Here is a 22,506-nt window from a genome sequence, read left to right on the forward strand (position 1 = left end):
TATGAAAATCAAGAACAATTATCTGATCTCAATGATTACATAAAAAATCAATATGATGTTCTTGACAACGATGACAAAGAAGATACACAAGAATTCGTAGATATTCATTTTTTAGATTAACGAATTCGTCCTTACCTTATTTTGAATGTAGGACGAATTCAGGGCAAATTCTTAAAATCTTGATTGATACGGGTTCAAATAAAAACTATATCCAACCTGGACTTATAAAAAATCCTTTAGAAAATAAAACCCCATTTTTTGCAAACTCAGTAGGAGGAAAAACAGCAATAACACAACACACCTTTATTAATCTTTTTGACAAAAATTGTTGCCCTCTACAATTCTTCCTTTTACCAACCCTTAAATCTTTTGACGGAATTTTAGGAAACGATAGCTTAAAAAAATTATCTGCTGTCATTTATACGTCAAAAGACTACATGCTTATAGACAATAGAATAAAAGTGAAAATAAAGCAGAAATTATCTAGATCTGTGAACACTATCGACCTTAGGACAGACCATTTAACCCCACAAGAGAAACAAAAATTAGATCTAGTGATCCAAAGGCATAAATCACTCTTTGGGGAACCAAATCAAAAACTTACTTACACTACGACAGTAGTCGCCGATATTCAGACTACCAATGTCGAACCAGTTTATTCAAAATTTTATCCCTACCCTATGCATTTGAAAGGAGAAGTAGAAAAACAGATAAAGGAACTCCTCGATCAAGGTATAATTAGACCTTCACGGTCACCATACAATTCACCCATCTGGATCGTGCCAAAAAAATCGGATGCATCAGGCAAAGTGAAATACAGAATGGTGATAGACTATAGAAAATTAAATAAGGAGACAATTCGAGATAGATATCCCATCCCAGAAATAAATGAAATCCTACCACAAATAGGAAAAAATAAACTGTTTAGTGTATTAGATTTAAAAAGTGGATTTCACCAAATATTACTTAGGGAAAGTGATAGAGAAAAAACTGCCTTTTCTATTAATAATGCAAAATACGAATTCACTCGACTTCCATTTGGTTTGAAAAATGCTCCGTCCATATTCCAACGAGCCTTGGACGACATTCTTAGGGAGCACATTGGCAAAATATGTTTCATCTATATGGATGATATAATAATATTCGCAGAGGATGAAGATTCACATCTCAAGAATATTTCAACCATATTCGAGACATTAGAGAAAGCCAATATAAAGGTACAACTCGACAAATGTGAATTTTTGAAAAAAGAAGTTGAATTCCTAGGTTTCATAATATCCGATTCCGGTATAAAAACAAACCCAAAAAGGGTTGAAGCAATAGAAAAATTTCCACTTCCGTTAACACTAAAAGACTTAAGATCATTTTTAGGACTTTGTAATTTCTACAGACGCTTTATTAGAGATTATGCCAAAATTTCTAAACCTCTGACAATATATTTAAGGGGGGAGGCAGGACGTGCGTCCAAATACGTTTCCAATAAAATGGCCATAGATCTCGATCAAGAAGCAGTAGAAGCTTTTAATAAATTAAAGAGAATATTGTCATCGGAAGACGTAATATTGGCATATCCCGATTTTAATAAAGAATTTGAACTTACTACTGACGCTTCGCACTATGCAATGGGCGCAGTGCTTTCACAAGATAATAAACCAATTGTATTTTTGTCTAAAACTTTCAAAAAGGAAGAGGAACATTATGCAACAAACGAAAAGGAGATGCTTGCAATTACTTGGGCTCTCAAATCCCTCAGAAACTACCTTTACGGTTCTGCCAAACTTAAAATTTATACCGATCACCTTCCACTGACATACGCATTGAATAATAAAACAGCTAATTTCAAGCTAAGAAGATGGAAAGCCTTCTTGAGGAATTCAATTACGTATTACTATACAAACCCGGTAGTACAAATGTAGTTGCCGATACACTATCAAGACCCCCTAAAGAACCAGAAGAGATAAATGCTCTGACTTCGACCCAACACAGTCATGAAAGCTCATCTCATAATTTAATACAATACACTGACGCTCCGATAAACGCATTTAAGAATCAAATTCTCATCTCTTCAGAAGATGATGAAACATCTTATAAATTTGAAATTGTCTTTCCAACTTATCACAGACATACTATAAATGAACGAAATATTACACCAGAATTTCTCAGAGACATTTTGAAGAAATATTTAAACCCATCGGTAACAAACTGCTTAAAGACTAATGACGAAATCTTGGGAGTATTGCAAGAAGTGTTCCGTGATAATTTCACACAATACAAAGTCAAATATTCAAGACAAATGGTAACCGACTTGAAAAATGATGAAGACCAAGAAAACAAGATTATTGCTGAACATAATAGAGCACACCGAAATAGCGTAGAAAATAAAGCACAGTTATTGACAAAGTACTACTTTCCCAGAATGCAAGCTAAAATTAAGAAAATAGTCGATCAATGTAAAGTTTGCAAAGAAAACAAATACGATAGACATCCTAATAAGATAGGCCTACAGGAAACACCTATCCCACAAAATCCTGGACAGATTGTTCACATAGACATTTACATAACCGAAAAGACATCCGTATTGACGGCTATAGACAAGTTTTCTAAATACGCTCAAGCAAAAATTCTGAAATCAAGATCAGCAGAAGACATTAAAGAACCACTTAGGGAATTAGTCATATCCTTTGGAATTCCTGAAATAATAGTTATCGACAACGAAAGATCTTTTAATTCCAAAGCAATAGTTTTCATGTTAGAAAATCAGTACAACATCAAATTGTTCAAAATCCCGCCGTACAGTAGTACTGTAAATGGGCAAATTGAGCGGTTCCACTCTACACTGTCAGAGATAATGCGATGTCTAAAAGCACAGAACTTACACAAATCCTTCTCAGAGCTTTTACATAGATCCATTTACGAATATAATAACACAATACACTCAAGCATTCAAAAGAAACCAGTTGAAGCATTTCTTGGAAAAAGGGCAAACATGAGTCAGGATGATATAGAGAAAGAAAGATCCGAAATTGCCCAAAGGCTTAAAGAAAAACAAGCAGAAGATATTAACTACCACAATAAGAAAAGGACTCAACCAAAAACCTATACGCCAGGAGAAATCATATTCGTAAAAGAGAATAGGAGACTTGGGACAAAGTTAAGTAAGGCATACAGACAAGAAATAGTAAAAGAAAACCAAAATACAACTGTTATTACAGAATCAGGAAAAACCGTACACAAAAACAATATCAGAAATTAAGAAATCAAATATTTTCAGATTTTTATTCGCCACGGCGACCGCCTATGTCAAGATTTTGGACTATACAAACTCTCAAATTGTTGCGTTTGATTCCGGTTTGGCAAAAATTCAAGATGGTAACTTCAGGATAATTCATATCATTGACATCGACAAATATCAAGAAACAATAAATTCCCTACAAAACATCCTTTCCCAGAACATAACCAAACACCATTTCCTTCATCCCTTCCTAACCCATGAGCTGACAGAGATTCAAGGATACTTGGACCGTTTGAAGCCAAACGTGAAAAATAAACGATCATTGAATTTTATAGGTTCAGCGTGGAAATGGATTGCTGGAAATCCAGACCACGATGATTTTGAAATAATAACTCAGAAAACTAATGAAGTTCTAGAAAACAATAATAAACAAGTTGTAATTAACAAATTGTCATTGAGAAAAATTAATGAGTTAACACAAATAACTAATGAAATAATAAAAAGTATAAATTACAGTGATGTAAACAGAGATAGATTAAGTTCAAAATTAAAATTTAAAATAGAAATATTAAAACAAGAAATTGTAAATATTCAATACGCTATCCATTGGGCAAAAATAGGAATTGTAAACTCATTCATACTTTCATCTGACGAGATAAATATTATTAAAAATATAATTGAAAAAGATTCAATACCGTTTGTTAATGTAGAAGAAATCTTTGAATTTGCTCAAATAAAAATCGCAACTAATAATCAATCTATCATTTATATTATTAGAATACCAATGACAGACAACAAAGTTTGTAATAGATTATTACTGAAACCTATAAAATTTGAGAAGTTCGTCAATAAATTAAAATTCGAAAATGTAATAATGTGCAAACAAGATTTAAAATTATACGGAATCAAGAGTGAATGCATGAAATACAATAATATAAGTATCTGTAATAGCATAAACTTAGAAGCTATAGAGAATAACACCTGTATTTCTAATTTGTTAAATAGCAAGACATCGAATTGCACGGTAACTGATAACAAAACAGTACCAACAGTTGAAGAAGTTTCTCCAGGGGTAATCCTGTTAAATAATTTCAATGAAACAATCCTAATAAATAATGTTGCACAAAGACTTATTGGATCGTATGTCATCCAATATAGCAACACTACACTAAGTATTTCCGACAAATCATATTCCTTTTTTGAAATAAGCCATATTCAACCATTACCGGCGATTCTGCAACCTAGGGAGTCTGTTCTCAGTATAGAAGAGACGCTCTCTTTAGAGTCAATTAAAGAAATTCAAATTAGTAACACAAAAGCCATAAATTTATTGGGAGGCAAATACGAGTGGGGTCAAACCACAAATTTTGGACTTACCTCCTTCGCGATAATATTGATAATCGTTTTCATTATAAGGTCCAAGATCTGCAAAAGGGGAAAATAAATTATACTCACCCCGTCTATAGCAGATTCATGTCCGTATGACGCACGTAATCGTGTTCCTATGCCGGAAGTAGTGGAATTGCCGGGAATACGAAGAATTTCTCATATTCCCTATTTTTGACCGATCGAGGACGCTCGGTTTAAAGAGGGGAGGAGTTAACGTTAATTTCTTTATTTCTGTTTCTGTTGCGCGTGCAAGTTCGATGGCACTTAAATATGCTTGCAAAATGCTTACAATGCATTCATGTCATTCATTCGTATAAACAACAGATAAATGCTTACATTTTAAGAAACCTAACTCTAAGAAATAATAAAATCAAAAGTGCTAACGTTGCACTAAATACATTGTCCAACAAAACTTAATTTTAAGAATAAAGGAAAAATAAAGTCAGTCCCATTTTGTCACTCGAAAAAGAACGTTATGTTTAATTTATATACATCGTTGATTTTTAAAAAGATGACTTACTAATTTACTAATATTTTGCAAAAACGTCCGTATATGTGTCAAGGACATTATTTGAAGAACTTCCTACTAATAAATCATAGATTTTGTTATCTTCCGCACAAAAATCCACTGTAAAATATTCAATTATTTATTTTAGTGTTTCGGATTTTAAAGTAGTCTTGGTTTATTTCTTTGTTGTTGTTTCAATTTTTTTTTCATTATTTTATTTTTTGAAAGATATATTCCTTTTTTTCTTTCACATTTTGTGAAATGATAAATATTGTGTTTTGGGCCCCTCGATGCTAACTATGACGAATGATAAATCAGCAAAATTTACGTTGTGTTGCCATTGGCGTTAACATGTCATGCCATATCGCCAGCAACATCATCACCGCCACCATCAACGTCATCATCGTCATTTTGTCAATCAGCCATTCATTTCGAATGATACATTTCTCTCTCAATGATGGTTCATTTTGAAAATATGCAAAACAAAATTTCGTTGTTTATTTCGTCTCCAAATTGGCGGGGACCCACCCCATTTCTTTCTTCTGCCACCATATTAGACATTTTAAAAATGTAAATAAATAATTTACAGTTCGCGAAAAAAATAAAAATATTTTTAGTTAATAGACAAAAATTTCTAATCTGCTATTTTATTTTAAACAAAAAATCGCATTATTTGTCTAAATATATTTATCATTTAGTTTTGTGTTACAGCAACACGTGGAAGATTTTAGTTGAGTTTTTCGATTTTTATTTTTAATTTTTTGTAAACGTGGGTGCTTTGTAAAACTATTTGAAATATTTCATTTTAGCAATATAAATAAATAAATAGGGAAAGCTATATTCCAATGGCATATACATTTGTATATTCAAATAGTCTGTAAATGAACTTCCATTTATATGTTATTTATAGTAGAAGAAAATTATTTATTAAATTATTCGGACTTCCGCATTTTGCTTACGCTTTGCCAAAAAAGGTGAAATTCTTGCTAATTTCACAGACAACACATGGAAACTTTGTTTATTTAGTCGTACCAGAAAAATTGTAAATTAATTATTTTATTCGAATTCTTTAAATTTTTTTCTAATAAATATTTTTCTTTTGTTTTCTTTGCAGGTAAGCCAATAAAATCTAAATATACTCAAGTATAGATCGGAGTAAGTTATATATAAAATAAAGCACTGGTGGAATTATTCAAAAATATTTAATTACAAGTAAAAAAGCCGGGCCGAACTTTGAATACCCTCCACAATTTGGAACGAATCTGGCAATTTTTAGAAATCCTGTTAAAATCTTAAAAATACCGAATGTAGCTGTTATATTAGGGTCTATACGACGACGATATGGGCATGCATAGGCAACTTTTGTCATAAGCTATTACAATATTCAAGTGCGAAACTTGAAAAAAAAAATCGGTGAATAAAGTAGCTAAAATCATCAAAATACCGAATATCGGGAGGTACAGTTATGTGGTGGCTAAACGAAGACCTGCATAGACAATTTTCTGTCACAGGATGTTGTACCTATTAGGAACTTTAAATACGAAATTTCAAACAATTCCGGCGTATATAGTACCTAAAATCGTCAAAATACCGAATATAGGGAGATATTGATATATGGGGGCTATACGAAGACGTGGACCTGCACAGACAATTTTCTGTCTTATGCTGTAGTATGTACTTCGAACTTCAAATACCAAATTTGGAACAATTCCGGTGAATAATGTCGTTAAAATCATAAAAAAATACCGAATATCGGGAGGTACCATTATATGTGGGCTATACGAAGACGTGGACCTGCACAGACAATTTTCTGTCTTAGGCTGTAGTATCCATTTCGAACTTCAAATACGAAATTTGAAACCATTCCGGTAAATAATGTGCCTAAAATCATCAAAATACGGAATATCGGGAGGTACCGTTATATGCGGGCTATACGAAGAGGTGGACCTGCACAGACAATTTTCTGTCTTGGGCTTCAAATACCAAATTTGAAATAATTCCGGTGAATAATGTCGCTAAAAAGACCAAACATGAAACCAGTAAAAAAGGTGAACGGTAGACGGGGCCAAATGCATGTTACCCTCTATTTAGCAGAGCTACCCGTAACAAATAAACCTCTATATTGGAAACTAGCAAGTATCCGCTGTTACGTCAAAGAAAAGTCCACCTCAAAATTCTAGACCAGTTCCAACAATTCGTGTAATTTGTAAATTTATAATTTGTTCAGTTTACCAAAAATTTTTGTCAAAACCACCTCAGACAGGGTGAGATAAAAAAACTGCAACTCAAACGCCATAATTTTTACATTTTTTTTTTAAATTTTATTGAGTGAAGCAAAAAATTCCGGAAATAGCAACAAATTTTAGAACAAGTTTAGATTTGTTCGAATTGGTCACATTTGGCACGAATTATGGCCTTCAAACGGCCAATGAATCCATCACACGCTGCCCGAATGTTGCTCTGCGGTATTTTGGCCCATTCCCGGCGAAGCGCTTGCTTGAGGTGATCGACAATTTGGCATTTTTTAGTGCCATCCTTGCTTTCCAAAATACTCTAGACATAATAGACCAACGGAATTGGTATCCGGAGATTTTGGTGGCTGGCCATGGTGTGCTGGAAATGAAGCGAGGAACCTAATTTTGTAACCATTCTTGGGTGGCGCTTGTGAGGGCGATGGTGCTGAGTCCTGTGCGGAATGTCCAAGGTCTGCGGCCACAATGTTTGAATGCACAGGGCTTTAATACAACCTCCGGAATATTTTCACGATAATATTCGGCATTTATTCTAATGCCACGGTCGATTAATACGAGCGGAGAGCGACCACCGGCTGGTATGGTGGCCCACACTATTACTATGGCCGGCGCTTCAGTTCTAATGGCCAATCAAAGGTGCACATTTTCAGCTGACATCTTTGGCAAGTAAACACCTCTTTATTTACAAACTGCGGGACAACCAATGTTTTCTCATCGAAGAAAACCAAATTCGGCAGTTCATCACTTTCGGCCAAGCGAAGCAACTCTTTAGCTCTTTTGAGTCTATTTTCTTTCTGTTGCGGTGTAAGTTTTTGCACTTTCTAGAATTTCAATGGCTTTACCCCGAGCTCATTTTTCACTGTTTGCCGAATGGTATATTTGCGATATGTTCAGCTCATGAGACATTTTTCGGCCACTGCAACGCGGGTTTTGATCAAGTCGATCATTTACTTTTCGAACCACTTCTACTGATGTTGCTGTCTTCTTCCATTCACTTCCTTGACGAGGGGGGGTACGCTACCAGTATCACGGTAGTGAGATGGACACAAAAGATTTATACACATTTAAATGCTGGAGTGCTTTAATGATAGTCACTTGTGGTTTTCCAGCCAAATAAAAAGAAATCACACTACCGCGCTTGAATTCCATCACGAATAATTTTTTTTCTGGAAAATTCTCACCAAAATTCTTTTGTGCGCTTGTAAACAATATAATGGGCTGTCACTGAAATAATTTTAAGAGCTGTCAGGCGAGTGGCTTAGAGATGACAGCAGTCTGAAGTTGGTTGCAGTTTTTTAATCTCATTTTCATTTTGAAATTTCCCAAAGAAGAGGATATTAGTAAAATCATTGCTAAATGGACTAACATCCAATTTTTTCAGGATCTAAGCCCTATTTCTTCACCCAATACCAAATTTAGTACTATTTCGTACTTTTCGTACAATTATAGTACACATTTCCCAAGCCACAACCATATCTTAACACCAAATACCAGTAGAGACTTAAATTTCAAATTTAAAGATTTTAGCCTATCTCTTCAACCAAACCAAATTTAGTACCATAAGTACCAAATTTAGTAGTACTTTTCGCACAACAATAGTAAACATTTCCGAACCCACCTGTATTAACTGCATGTCATATCAAAATTACATCATGTGTATCAAATTTCAGGGTTTCAGAACTATTGCTACACTCGATGTTAGTACTATATTTAGTTCAATTTAGTAAATTTCGTACAAATATAGTATACATTTTCAAAACCATAACCATATCTCATTCCAGATACCGACAGAGACCTCAGTATCAAATTTGAAAACTCAGCCTTATCCCTTCACCCAATACCACGTATAGCCTCATTCAGTACTTTTCGTACATTTGTAGTACACATATCCGAAACTATCTGCATATGCCCAGGCTACACATGAACGGCGATCATAATACCAAATGTTAGATTTCGAGCACTATCTGTTCACTCAATACCAAATTTTACCAAACATAGTACTATTTAGTACTTTTCGTGCACTCATAATACACATTTCCAAAATCTCCTCTATGTCACAAACCTACAAGCAACAGGCACTCCAATACAAAATTTCAAAATTTCAGCTACATCCGTTCACCCTAAACAAAAATGTTCCTAATTAAGTATCTTATGTACACTTTGCACACTTAGTAGACAATTTGCAAATTGTACCAAATATAGTACTATTTAGTACTTTTCATGCACTTGTAGTACACATTTCCAAAACCTCCTTTATGTCACAAACCTACCAGCAACAGGCAACCCAAAACAAAATTTTAAAATTCCATCTCCATCCGTTCACCCTAAATCAAACAGACCCAAATTTAGTACCATTTAGTACAGTTTGCACACTTCGTACACAATTCCAAAACCACCCCCATATGCAACAAACTATCTTTCCTTTAATTTCATACCGAATTTTAAGTTGTCTGTTCACGCAATACCTAATGGTACCATTTTAAAAGTTTTGTACCATTTTAGAACTTTTCCTTACCTTAAAGCTTGAATTTTCAAAAAATCTTTGGTACATCTATCCTGCAGTACATCAGTGACTCTCATTTCGAACTTCAGAGTTCTAGTTAATTCCGTTTGACCAATACAAAGTATTCAATTTTTAGTTCATTTTAGTACTTTATAGTACCTTTTTGTACGAATTTCCAAAATGTCCCGGCCTTGTCCCAACCGAAAAAAATAAAATTTTCTAGAAAAATTCCCTAGAAATATCTAAAAAAATTATCATTTCGGAGGCGCCTCTTTGGGTGCCTTGGACCCCTGCTTCCATCCCTGTGCTGCTGAAAATAGCTTTAATTTTACTTATTTTCTTTGCCTTATCTCTTCCATGTCGCAGTAAATCTTTATGTCATTCCACAACAAAGTTGCCATAGAATTAACTCCTAAAATAGCAAAAACAAAATATTCTACAGCATTTGGTTTTGTTTACCTTCCTTCTAAACAAATTAAATTGCTGAGGCCATAAAAAATTAGGCATAAATTCAAAGAGTTAATGACCAAAAATGACTAAATGAATTTAGAATGAATCTAAAAGACCGAAAAAGAAGAAGAAGATGAAGAGAAAACACATTCAGTTTTTTGAAATCCCATTGAAGAAAAAAAAGAGTAATTTCCACGGAATTGTCGTTCAAAGTGCAAATTAATGATGTGTCGCTTAGACAGTCTGTCGCACACATATTAACAGCAAAATATGAGCGCTGTCAGCCGTAGAGAATATTGTTACGCTTCAGAAGAGCAAATTATGGGAGGGAGATAGATAAAATGAGATGATTTTTTTAATACCCTCCACCATTGTATGGAGGGTATATTAAGTTTGTCATTCCGTTTGTAACACCTCGAAATATACATTTTAGATCCCACAAATAGATATATTCTTGATCAGCATAAAATTCTATGTCGATTTAGCGATATCCGTCTCTAGCTTCCGAACAAAAGGAAGTAGGTTGATAAAATTTTACTCAAATGTATAATATGTCTGCAGGACTTTTGGTATTGAAAATGAGCCATGTAGGTCCACGTTTTGGTATAGCCCCCATTTATGGTACCTCCCGATATTCGGTATTTTGATGGTTTTAGCGACATTATTCATCGGAATTGTTTCAAATTTGGTATTTGAAGTTCGTAATGAGTACTGCAGGCTACGGCCGAAAATTGTCCCTGCAGGTCCACGTCTTTCTATAACCACCAAATAACGGTACCTCTCGATATTCAATATTTTGATGATTTTAGCCACATTTTTCACCGGAATTGTTTCAAATTTTGTATTTGAAGTTCGTAATGGTTACTAGAGCCTATGACAGAAAATTGTCACTGCAGGTCCACGTCTTTATATAGGCCCCAAATAACAGTACCTCCCGATATTCGGAAGTTTGATGATTTTAGCGACATTTATCACCGGAATTTTTGCGAATTTGATATTTGAAGTTCGTATTGGATACTGCAGCCTAAGGCAGAAAATTGTCTGAGCAGGTCCACGTCTTCGGATATCCCCAATATAACGGTACCTCCCGATATTGGGTATTTTATTGATTTTAGCGGTGAAAATGTCACTGGAATTGTTTCAAATTTGGTAGTTGAAGTTCGTAATGGCTACTACAGCCTATGAAAGAAAATTGTCCCTGCAGGTCCACGTCTTTCTATAGCCCCCAAATAATGGTACCTCTCGATATTCGGTATTTTGATGTTTTTAGCGACTTTATTCACCGGAATTGTTTCAAATTTGGTATTTGAAGTTCGTAATGGATACTACAGCCTAAGGCAGAAAATTGTCTGTGCAGGTCCATGCCTTCGTATAGCCCCCATATATAGATACCTCCCTATATTCGGTATTTTGATGGTTTTAGCGACATTATTTATCGAAATTGTTTCAAATTTGGTATTTGAGGTTCGTAATGGATATTGCAGCCTAAGGCGGAAAATTGTCTGTGCAGGTCCTCATTTTGGTATAGCCCCCATATAATAAATAGTACCTCCCTATATTAATGATTTTAGCTACATTATTCACCGATTTTTTTTAAGTTTCGCATTTGAATATTGTAATGGCCTATGACGAAAGTTGCCTATGCAGGTCGGCTACATTTGGTATTTTTATAACTTTTAACAAAATTTTTAACGGATTTAATTTTTTCTGAAAATTGCCAAATTCGTTCCAAATTGTGGAGAGTATTCAAAGTTCGGCCCGGCCGAACTTACAGCTTTTTCACTTTTTTTATTATATTATATATATATATATATATATATATATATATATATATATATATATATTTTTTTTTTTTTTTTTTTTTTTTTTTTGAAAATATTTTATTTAATATTTTTAATATAATTTCGGCCCGGTCGAACTTAGTTGCTTTTTTACTGTTTAATGCATTTGCATTTCATATTTTGTAAAAACAAAATTTATTCTAGAAAAAGGAATACTTAATTATGAATCGTTGGCCTTTTTTCTTAAAAAATCCCCCCGAAAAATAAACTGCCACGTGGAGTCATATTGCCTTAACTAAATTTCAATATTTTGTAGAAATAATTGAAATTTTCTTGGTAATTTACCGTATGTATTCAAATGAACATTCCCTATTTATTTCTAAAGAAATAAAAATTTCAAAAGAAATGAAAATTTCCTTCTCATAAAATCAACACTTCAGTTGGCCAAATCTGCACCAGCAAATAGTTCTTCAAACATTTAAAATAATCCAAAAATCCCAATTGCCCGACGTGATTAACTTTTCGTTTAAAAAATCATTTTTCTCCCTCATATAAATTTCCCAGAAGATATTATTAAATCATCAGCGAGATAGCTAGTCAGGCGTCAAACAGGTAAACAATCTCTGCGCTACCACCACCATTGCCAGAACTCCGTTAATGTCAGGTAATTAGCCTTTTTCAAGGGTAATTAACGGCCTCAGCATAATTTCCTTGTAATCACCTTTAGCGGCAAATTCTTATAAGAACAAAACAGTGATTTTCCCGAAAAACATCTGTTTTCATGGAAAAATCGCCAACCATAAAATTTCTTTGAAATTTTGCGTCTAGTTTATTTTAGAATCTACAAAATAAACATTTCAATATCTTATTTTTTCCAGACGATAAGATAATGCTAGAGTTTGAATAATTTTGTGAGGGAAACAAAATTAAAAAAAACATGAAAAATATTTTGTCGAACATTATGAGCCAGTCATTATGACAGTCCTTCAAATATAATTTAAAAAAAAAAAAAAATAATTGACAGATTATTTTTCAGATTTTTTTTTTTTTTTTTTTTTGAAGTAAAACTGCAAAGAAGTCAAAGGCCATATTTTACATTTTTTTTTTTAAATTTAATTGAATGAAAGCAAAAAATGTCGAAAATACCATCAAATTTTAACATAAGTTTAGATTTGTTCTAATTGGTCACCTTTGGCACGAATTATGGCCTTCAAACGTCCAATGAAACCACGTCACACGCTGCCCGAATGTTGCTCCGCGGTATTTTGACCCATATGCCGGCGAAGCGCTTGCTTGATGTGATCGACACTTTGGTATTTTTAGTGCCAACCTTACTTTCCAAAATATTCCAGACACAATAGTCCAACGGATTGATATCCGGAGATTTTGTTGGCCATTGTTCGCTGGAAATAAAGCGAGGAATCTCATTTTGTAACTATTCTTGGGTGGCGGTGGCGTGCTGAGTGCAATGGTGCTGAGTCCTGTGCGGAATGTCAAAGGTCTGCGGCCAAAATGTTTGCCTGCCCAAGGCTTTAATACACCCTCCAGAATATTTTCGCGATAATATTCGGCATTTATTCTGATGCCACGGTCGATTGATACGAGCAAAGAGCAACCCTCGGCTGTTATGTCGGCCCACACCATCACCATGGCCGGCGCTTGAGTTCTGGTGGCCAACCGAGGTGCACATTTCCAGCTGACCCCTTTGGCAAGTAAACACGGCAAGTTTTCTCATTGACTGTTCACAAATTTCGGCCAAGCGAAACAAGTCTTTAGCTCTCTTGAGTCTATTTTCTTTCCGTTGCGGTGTAAGTTTTTGCACTTTTTGGAATTTCAATGGTTTTACCCCGAGCTCATTTTTCAATATTTGCCGAATGGAATATTGCGATATGTTCAGCTCAAGAGCCATTTTTTTCGGTCACTGCGACGCGGGTGGTTTCGATCAAGTCGCTTCTTTACTTTTCGACCCATTTCTGTTGATGTTGCTGAATTTTCTTCCGTCCACTTCCACCACCTTGACATAGGGCTACGCTACCAGTATCACGGTAACGGGCGATGGTACGAGACACAAAAAAATTATTCACATTTAAATGCTGGAGTCCTCTAACGATAGCCACTTGTGATTTTCCAGCCAAATATAAAGAAATCACACTTCCGCGCTTGAATTCCATCACGAATAACTTTTTCTGGAAAATTCTCACCCAAATTGCTTTTGTACTCTTGTTAACCAAATAATGAGCTATCACTGGAATAATTTTAAGAGCTGTCGGACGAGTGGCTTAGAAATGACAGCAGTCTGAAGTTGGTTGAAGTTTTTTTATCTCAACTTGTACATGCATTCGGTCGGAAGTGCCGTAATTCATTTCTTTTGGGCTGATATTAGCCATTTGGTGCAGAATAAACCTGAAATCGGAAAAAATATATATATGGGAGCTATATTCAAATCTGATCCGGTCTTGATAAATGATGACAGAGGTATTTCTGGACTGTATTTGATATTTGGCACCAAAGATCAATGTTGTTGTGGAGTGCATATTACGCATGTGAGGGACTTAAGACCCATGTCGGATGAAACATATATATAGGAGCTATATCTGAACCGATTTTTACAAATTTGATGTACTTGCTTTTAGGATGAATTCAGTCGGCTGTGCCAAATTGTCATTTGCACTGATATTAGCCATTTGGTGCATAAAAAACCTGAAATCGGATAAAGGTATATTTGGGAGCTATATCCAAATCTGGACTGTATTTGATATCTGGCACCACAGACCAATGTTGTGGAGTGCGTATTACGCATGTAAGGGACTTAAAACCCCAAATCGAATGAAACATATATATGGGATCTATAGCTATATCTGCACCGATTTTTACTAAATTTGAAGTACTTGTTTCTAGGATGAATTCAATCGGCTGTGCCAAAATTCACGTCATTTGTACTGATATTAGCCATTTTTGTGCACAATTAACCCGAAATCGGACGAAAATATACATGGAAGCTACATTCAAATTTGAACCGATTCTCATCAATTTCAATTGGGTTCCTTCTTGGGCCTAACATATATTGTTTCATCTCTCATTTTTTTTTTCAAAAAAAAAAAAAAAAAAAAAAAAACATGGGAGGAGGGTCGGGCGAACTGACATGCATAAATCGACTCAGTAAGTGATTCCATGAAGATCCTCAAAAGTAACTATGGGTCTATTTCGCTTCCTTCTCCCCTTACCACCATGTGGTGTAGGGTATAAAAAATATTTTTAAAAATCCGCTTTAAAAATATTAGAAACTGTTTGTGGGCCATTTTGTAATGGTGTATCCCCATTACAGCTTCCCCCCTCCTCTCTGCCCTTTTTACATGCCTTCAAAAACTAGAACATATCAATTACTTATTACACAGCTCCCTTCAATTTACAATCTCTTAATGCTCTAATTTATTTCAAATAAAATCTCATCTCGGTCGATCGATTGATCTGCTGAAAGAGGTAAAACAAACAATGTCATGCCATTTGTTTGTCGCTGCCTACTTTTGCTGCAGCTGCTGCCAGAGTTTCGTCATTGGCGGTGGTTAGATTTGTGGTTCGAATGATATGAGATTTGTGTAAATTGATATGCAGAGTAATAAAATAAAATGGTATTAATGAATCGGAAAAAGCACACACACACACATACACATCCAGCATCACATATCGTGATCGTCGTCGAATCAAATATTGCAATTAAATGTTTTGATTTTATTATTATTTTGAAATGAAAAAAGACGATCGTTGAAAAAAAATATATTTTTTCTGTGGCAATAAAAGAAAAATTTAACAGAGGGAAAAGAATAGCCATCACAAGTACCAGCATTGATAGGTAATTGATTGATATTAATAGGGTGGATAGGCAAAATATTATTAGTATTTATTTATTTTTTTATTTATTTATATATTTTTTATTTATTTATTTTTTTTTTTTGATATTAAAATTTTTTATTATCTCAAAAAAAAAAAAAAAAAAAAAAAAAACATTTTCAATAAAAAATCAATGGTACCACCCTAATATACTTTACTTTAATAGAAAAAAAATCAAAACAATAAAAAGCCATTAGAATGGAATGGCATAAGCAGACAACTTTTATTTCCATTCATATTCAATTGTAGATTTACTGGTGGAGGGTCAAGTGAGGCCAAATTGTTAAATGTGTGTTCTGGACGAACTAGCGCCGAACCAGAGGCCTATTACAACAGGCTACGAAAAAAAAAAAAAAAAAAAAAATATATATATATCTATATATATATATATATATATATATATATATATATATATATATATATATATATATATATATATATATATATATATATATATATATATATATATATATATATATATATATATATATATTTTTTTTTTTTTTTTTTTTTTTACCACCGCAAAATTCTAAGTCGATTTAGCGATGTTTGCCTGTCTGTCCGTCCTCTGTCTGTCTGTTTGTTATAATCACGCTATATTTCGAACGAATTGAGATAGAAGGCTAAAATTTTGCACACGTATTGGGTTTACCACTAGGCAGGTTATATTCGTAAATGGTCCATGTAGGTCCACGTTTTCATATAGCCCCCATATAACGGTATCTCCCAATATTCGGTATTTTTATGATTTTAGCGTCATTATTCACCAGAATTATTTCAAATTTGATATTTGAAGTTCGTAATGGATACTACAGCCTATGACAGAAAATTGTCTATGCAGGTTCAGGTCTTCGTATAGGCCCCTTATATCAGTACCTCCCAAAATTCGGTGTTTTAATGATTTTAGCGTCATTATTCACCGAATTTGTTTCAAATTTTCTATTTGAAGTTCGAAATAAATATTACAGCCTGTGACAGAAACTTTTCCGTGCAGGTCCATGTCTTCATATAGCCCCCATATAACGGTACCTCCCAATATTCGGTATTTTGATGATTTTGGCGACATTATTCACCAGAACTATTTCAAATTTTGTATTTGAAGTTCGTAATGAATACTACAGCCTGTGACAGAAACTTGTCTGTGCAGGTCCACGTCTTCGTATAGCCCCCATATAAAGGTACCTCCGGATATTCCGTAATTTGATGATTTTGGCGATATTATACACCGGAATTGTTTCAAATTTGGTATTTGAAGTTCAAAATGGATACTACAGCCTTTGACAGAAAATTGTCTGTGCAGGCCCTCGTCTTCGTATAGCCCCCATGTATCGGTACCTCCGGATATTCGGTATTTTGATGATTTTAGCGACATTATTTACCGGAATTATTTCAGATTTGGTATTTGAAGTTCGTAATGTATACTACAGTCTGTGACAGAAAATTGTCAATGCAGGTCCAGGTCTTCGCATGGGCCCCATATATCAGTACCTCCCTATATTCGGTATTTTGACGATTTTGGCGGCATTATTCACCGGAATTGTTTCAAATTTTGTATTCGAAGTTCGCAATGAATACTACAGCCTATGAAAGAAAATTTTCTGTGCAGGTCCAGGTCTTCGTATAGCCCCCATATAACGGTACCTCTCAATATTCGATATTTTGATGATTTTAGCGTCATTATTCACCGGAATTGTTTGTTTGTTACGTTTTAGAGTTCGTAATGGCTACTACAGCCTGCGACAGAAAATTGCCTATGCAGCTCCACGTCTTCATATAGGCCCCATATATCAGTACCTCCCTATTTTCGGTATTTTGACGATTTTAGGTACAATACTCACCGAAATTGTTTGAGATGTCGTATTTGAAGTTCGTAATGGGTGATACAGCCTGTGACAGAAAATTTTCTATGCAGGTCCAGGTCTTCGCACAGTTCTGATATAACGGTACCTCCCTATATACGTTATTTTGAAGATTTTAGCTACACTATTCACCGTTTATTTCAAATTTCTCATTTGAATATGGTAATGACTTATGACAAACAAAACCTATGTAGGTTCACGTCGTTGAGACCCCAACATAACGGCTATATTCGGTATTTTCAAGATTTTAATAGAATTTTGAACGGATTTTATTTTTTGAAAATTTCCAAATTCGTCCCAAATGATGGAGGGTATTCAAAGTTCGGCCCAGCCAAACTTACTGCTTTTTAACATGTTTTTTTTGCCATTATCATACCACCCCTCGTCCCCTCTATTGCCAAATAAACATATAATCTAAGCTAGAAATTCAAATTTCCATACTTTATTTGCTCTATGTAAATTTATTATTTTTTATACATATCTTTTTCGACTTGTTTGTTTTTCTCTCCGCTTCTTTGCCATCGTCTTCTGCCACTTTTGGTCGAAACAAATTATGAATAATGTAAAAGTGTGGCGCGACGAGTGAAACAAGCACAACAATATCGGGCCCCCGATATTCAAAAAAAAAAACTTGAAAACAAACAACCAATTTGAATTGATAATTCACACAACGAAAAAAAAACAGCAATCGTAGACAAATGGACGGACAAATGGACAGAACGTCATCATAGACCGAAGGGGTGAGACCCATTCGGTTTTTTTTTTTTTAAAAAAAGATAACTACTTACTCACCCTTGTTGTTGAGTTCTTGCTCATTATTGGTGGCGATAATGACAACATTTTCAAAATGCTGATGATTCCATTAAAGAAAAGATTTCAAAAAGATTTTTTTATGGCTTTCAGCAGATACTTTTTGTTGAAAAGTAGTTTTTTGAAATGTGATGGCTGGTTTTGTTGTGAGCCAATTAAATTAAAGTGTTCTAATGTTGGCTTCTGTCTCTCAACTAAACATTAAAAAAAACCAAAGATATAAAATATGTTTGAAGAAAATTCAAGATTTAAACTCTAATGTTCCCCACAAGTATTCCTCAATTTTCGTAGCAACAATTTTGGCTCTGACACACCCCAAAAAAACATTTTTGAAAAAAGTTTATGATTTAGCTTTTATTTTTCAGAATTCCTTGGCTCCGATTTGGGCCAAACTTGGTATATCGTAATATTATTATCAAACTTGGATGGATTCCGGATATGGGCAATATCTGACCACTCCTTCAGTATTTTGCACTTTTAGTACAAATATAAGACGCATTTCCGAAACCAACTCCATATCTCAATTCCAGATACCAACACAGACATTAATATCAAATTTATGGATTCTAGCCCAAACCATCTACATTTGAAAAACCTCCTCCACCTCCTATGTAGGTCCCTCCACCATGCTATGGAGGGTATATTAACTTTGTCATTCCGTTTGTAACTCCTCGAAATACTCATGTCAGACCCAACAAAGTATATATATTCTTGATCAGCGTAAAATTCCAAGTCGATTTAGCTATGACCGTCTGTCTGTCTTTCCGTCTGTTTTAATCACGCTATCTTTCGAACGAATTGAGATAGAAGGCTAAAATTTTGCACACGTGTTTATTTTTTCAGTAGGCAGGTTAAGTTCGTAAATGGGCCATGTAGGTCCACCTTTTCATATAGCTCCCATATATATGTACCTCCCGATATTCGGTATTTTGATGATATTAGCGACATTATTCATCGGAATTGTTTCAAATTTGGTATTTGAAGTTCGAAATGGATACTGCAGCCTAAGACAAAAAATTGTCTGTGCAGGTCCACGTCTTCATAAAGCCCCTAATATAACGGTACCTCCCAAAATTCGGTATTTTGATGATTTTAGCGTCATTATTTAACGGAATTGTTTCAAATTACGTATTTAGAGTTCGTAATGGAAACTACAGTCTGTGACAGAAAATTGTCTATGCAGGTACAGGTCTTCGTATAGGCCCCATATATCAGTACCTCCCTATATTCGGTAGGTACAATACCCACCGAAATTTTTTGAGATGTCGTATTTGAAGTTCGTAATGGATGCTATAGCCTGTGGCAGAAAATTTTCTATGCTGGTCCAGGTCTTCGCACAGCTCCGATATAACGGTACCTCCCTATTCACCGTTTATTTCAAGTTTCGAATTTGAATATGGTAATGGCTTATGACAAACAAGGCCTATGTAGGTCCACGTCGTATAGACCCCAATATAACAGCTATATTCGATATTTTTAAAATTTTAACAGAATTTTAAAGGACTTTATTTTTTGAAAATTTCCAAATTCGTTCCAAATGGTGGAGAGTATTCAAAGTTCGGCCCGGCCGAACTTACTGCTTTTTACCTTGTTTAAATTTTATTGGGTGAAAGCAAACAATGTCGGAAATAGCATTAAATTTTAGAATAAGTTTATATTTGTTCGAATTGGTCACCTTTGGCACGAATTATGGTCTTCAAACGGCCAATGCAGCCGTCACACGCTGACCGAATGTTGCTCTGCGGTATTTTGGCCCATTCCCGGTGAAGCGCTTGCTTGAGGAGATCGACACTTTGGCGTTTTTTAGTGCCAACCTTACTTTCCAAAATACTCCAGACACAATAGTCCAACGGATTGGTATCCGGAGATTTTGGTGGCCATTGTGCGCTGGAAATGGAGCGAGGAACCTCATTTTGTAACCATTCTTGGTTGGCGGTGGCGTGCTGAGTGCGATGGTGCTGAGTCCTGTGCGGAATGTCCAAGGTCTGCGGCCAAAATGTTTGCGTGCCCAAGGCTTTAATACACCCTCCAGAATATTTTCGCGATAATATTCGGCATTTATTCTGATGCCACGCTCGATTAATACGAGCGGAGAGCCACGGTCGATTAATACGAGCGGAGAGCGACCATCGGCTGTTATGGCGGCCCACTCCATCTCCATGGCCGGAGCTTGAGTTCCGGTGGCCAACCGAAGGTGCACATTTTCAGCTGACCTCTTTGGTGGCAAGTATTCACGACCATTTTCTTTGTTTACAAACTGCTGGACAACGAATGTTTGCTCAACGGAGCGGAGAAAACCAAATTCGGCAGTTCACCACTTTCGGCCAAGCGAAGCGACTTTTTAGCTCTCTTGAGTCTATTTTCTTTCCGCTGCGGTGTAAGTTCTTGCACTTTTTGGAATTTCAATGACTGTACCCCGAGCTCATTTTTCAATATTTGCCGAATGGAATATTGCGATATGTTCAGCTCGCGAGCCATTTTTCGGCCACTGCGAGGCAGGTTTCGGTCAAGTCGCTTCTTTACTTTTCGAACCATTTCTGCTAATGTTGCTGGTTTCTTTCATCCACTTCCTTGACGTCGGGCTACGCTACCAGCCAGTATCACAGTAACAGGCGATTGATACGAGACACAAAAGATTTATTCACATTTAAATGCTGGAGTGCTCTAACAATAGCCACTTGTGGTTTTCCAGCCAAATATAAAGAATTCCACGACGAATAACTTTTTTTCAGGAAAGTTCCCTGCAAAACAATCCTAGGGGACACTATTTGACAAATGACCTATGCCCAAATAGGCAAAATTATCGATGAGATACAGATTTTCAAATGGCGCCCAATGTTGTGTTTCATTGTTGAGTCGAAATTAAATGTTAAACACTTATAACTTATAGAAAAAAATAGAAGATTTTTTTTCAATAGAAAAGGAGGACATTGTTTTTCTATAAAAAAAAGTAGGTTTCTGGGGTCAGAGGATTTCTGATACAAAAACAGAAAGACTTCCTTTTCAGGGCCAAAAAAAGTTTTCCTCTTTCATAGAAAAAAATCATCGGGTATTGGGGGAGATTTTTAGCCAAACAGCCAATGGCGCCCAATCAATGACTTAAAGGCGAGAGGCCAATATCATTGATGGGTTATCTTGTGTATGTATATATATATATATATATATATATATATATATATATATATATATATATATATATATATATATATATATGTATATATATATATATATATATATATATACATATATATATATATATATATATATATATATATAAATATATATTCACCTTTTTAGGTCATACCTCATAATCAAATACATGATACCAATATAGAATATTGTCCATTTTATTCCCAAGGGTTTCTATAGGCTGTTCATTTCACAAATACTAACAAATAACACACGCACCTATATATTCCATTCCCTGTCATTGGTTTTGCTATATAGGTCTCACTACTATCAACTAACCATTAACAAACAGAAAAAAAACGCTGAAATAAAATTTTACCATAAACTGACAGCTGTCATTGAAAAAAAAAACACCATTTGACAGTTGTTGCCATTAAAGAGAGATTTTTGCACGCGCAAAATATAAACAATAGCGTTTTGTGACATAACTACATTACTCACACACAGTGAATGGAACCATGGACCTCCTACATATATACATATGTATGTATATACCTCGACATGTCGCCCGCGACCATAGAAAAGGAAGAGGAAATTTGGAACAAAAGTATTTGTTTGCCTATATTTCTCGGGAAATTCATTTGGAACTATATATTTCTAATGACTTTTTTTTCTTCGATGGCCTTGTCGCGGAACATTGGCACA

At 34.8% G+C, this 22,506-nt stretch overlaps 1 protein-coding gene across 6 annotated transcripts in view; it reads left to right on the forward strand.

The window, feature by feature from the left end:
* LOC101898918 (protein bunched, class 2/F/G isoform) overlaps positions 1-22,506 on the forward strand; it is a 552,467-nt gene that overhangs the window by 478,238 nt on the left and 51,723 nt on the right. The window contains exon 5 of one of the 6 annotated variants that reach the window (XM_059124572.1): positions 6,244-6,371. The exons of the other annotated variants lie outside the window; for them this stretch is intronic. Within the exon in view, the coding sequence (XP_058980555.1) occupies positions 6,244-6,255 (12 nt within the window). The 3' untranslated portion in view covers positions 6,256-6,371. Of the gene's footprint in view, positions 1-6,243; positions 6,372-22,506 lie in introns of those variants that run through there. 6 annotated transcript variants of the gene reach the window in all.

Source organism: Musca domestica, unplaced genomic scaffold, assembly GCF_030504385.1.
Source record: "Musca domestica strain aabys unplaced genomic scaffold, Musca_domestica.polishedcontigs.V.1.1 3, whole genome shotgun sequence".
In the NCBI taxonomy this organism is placed as follows: domain Eukaryota; kingdom Metazoa; phylum Arthropoda; class Insecta; order Diptera; family Muscidae; genus Musca; species Musca domestica.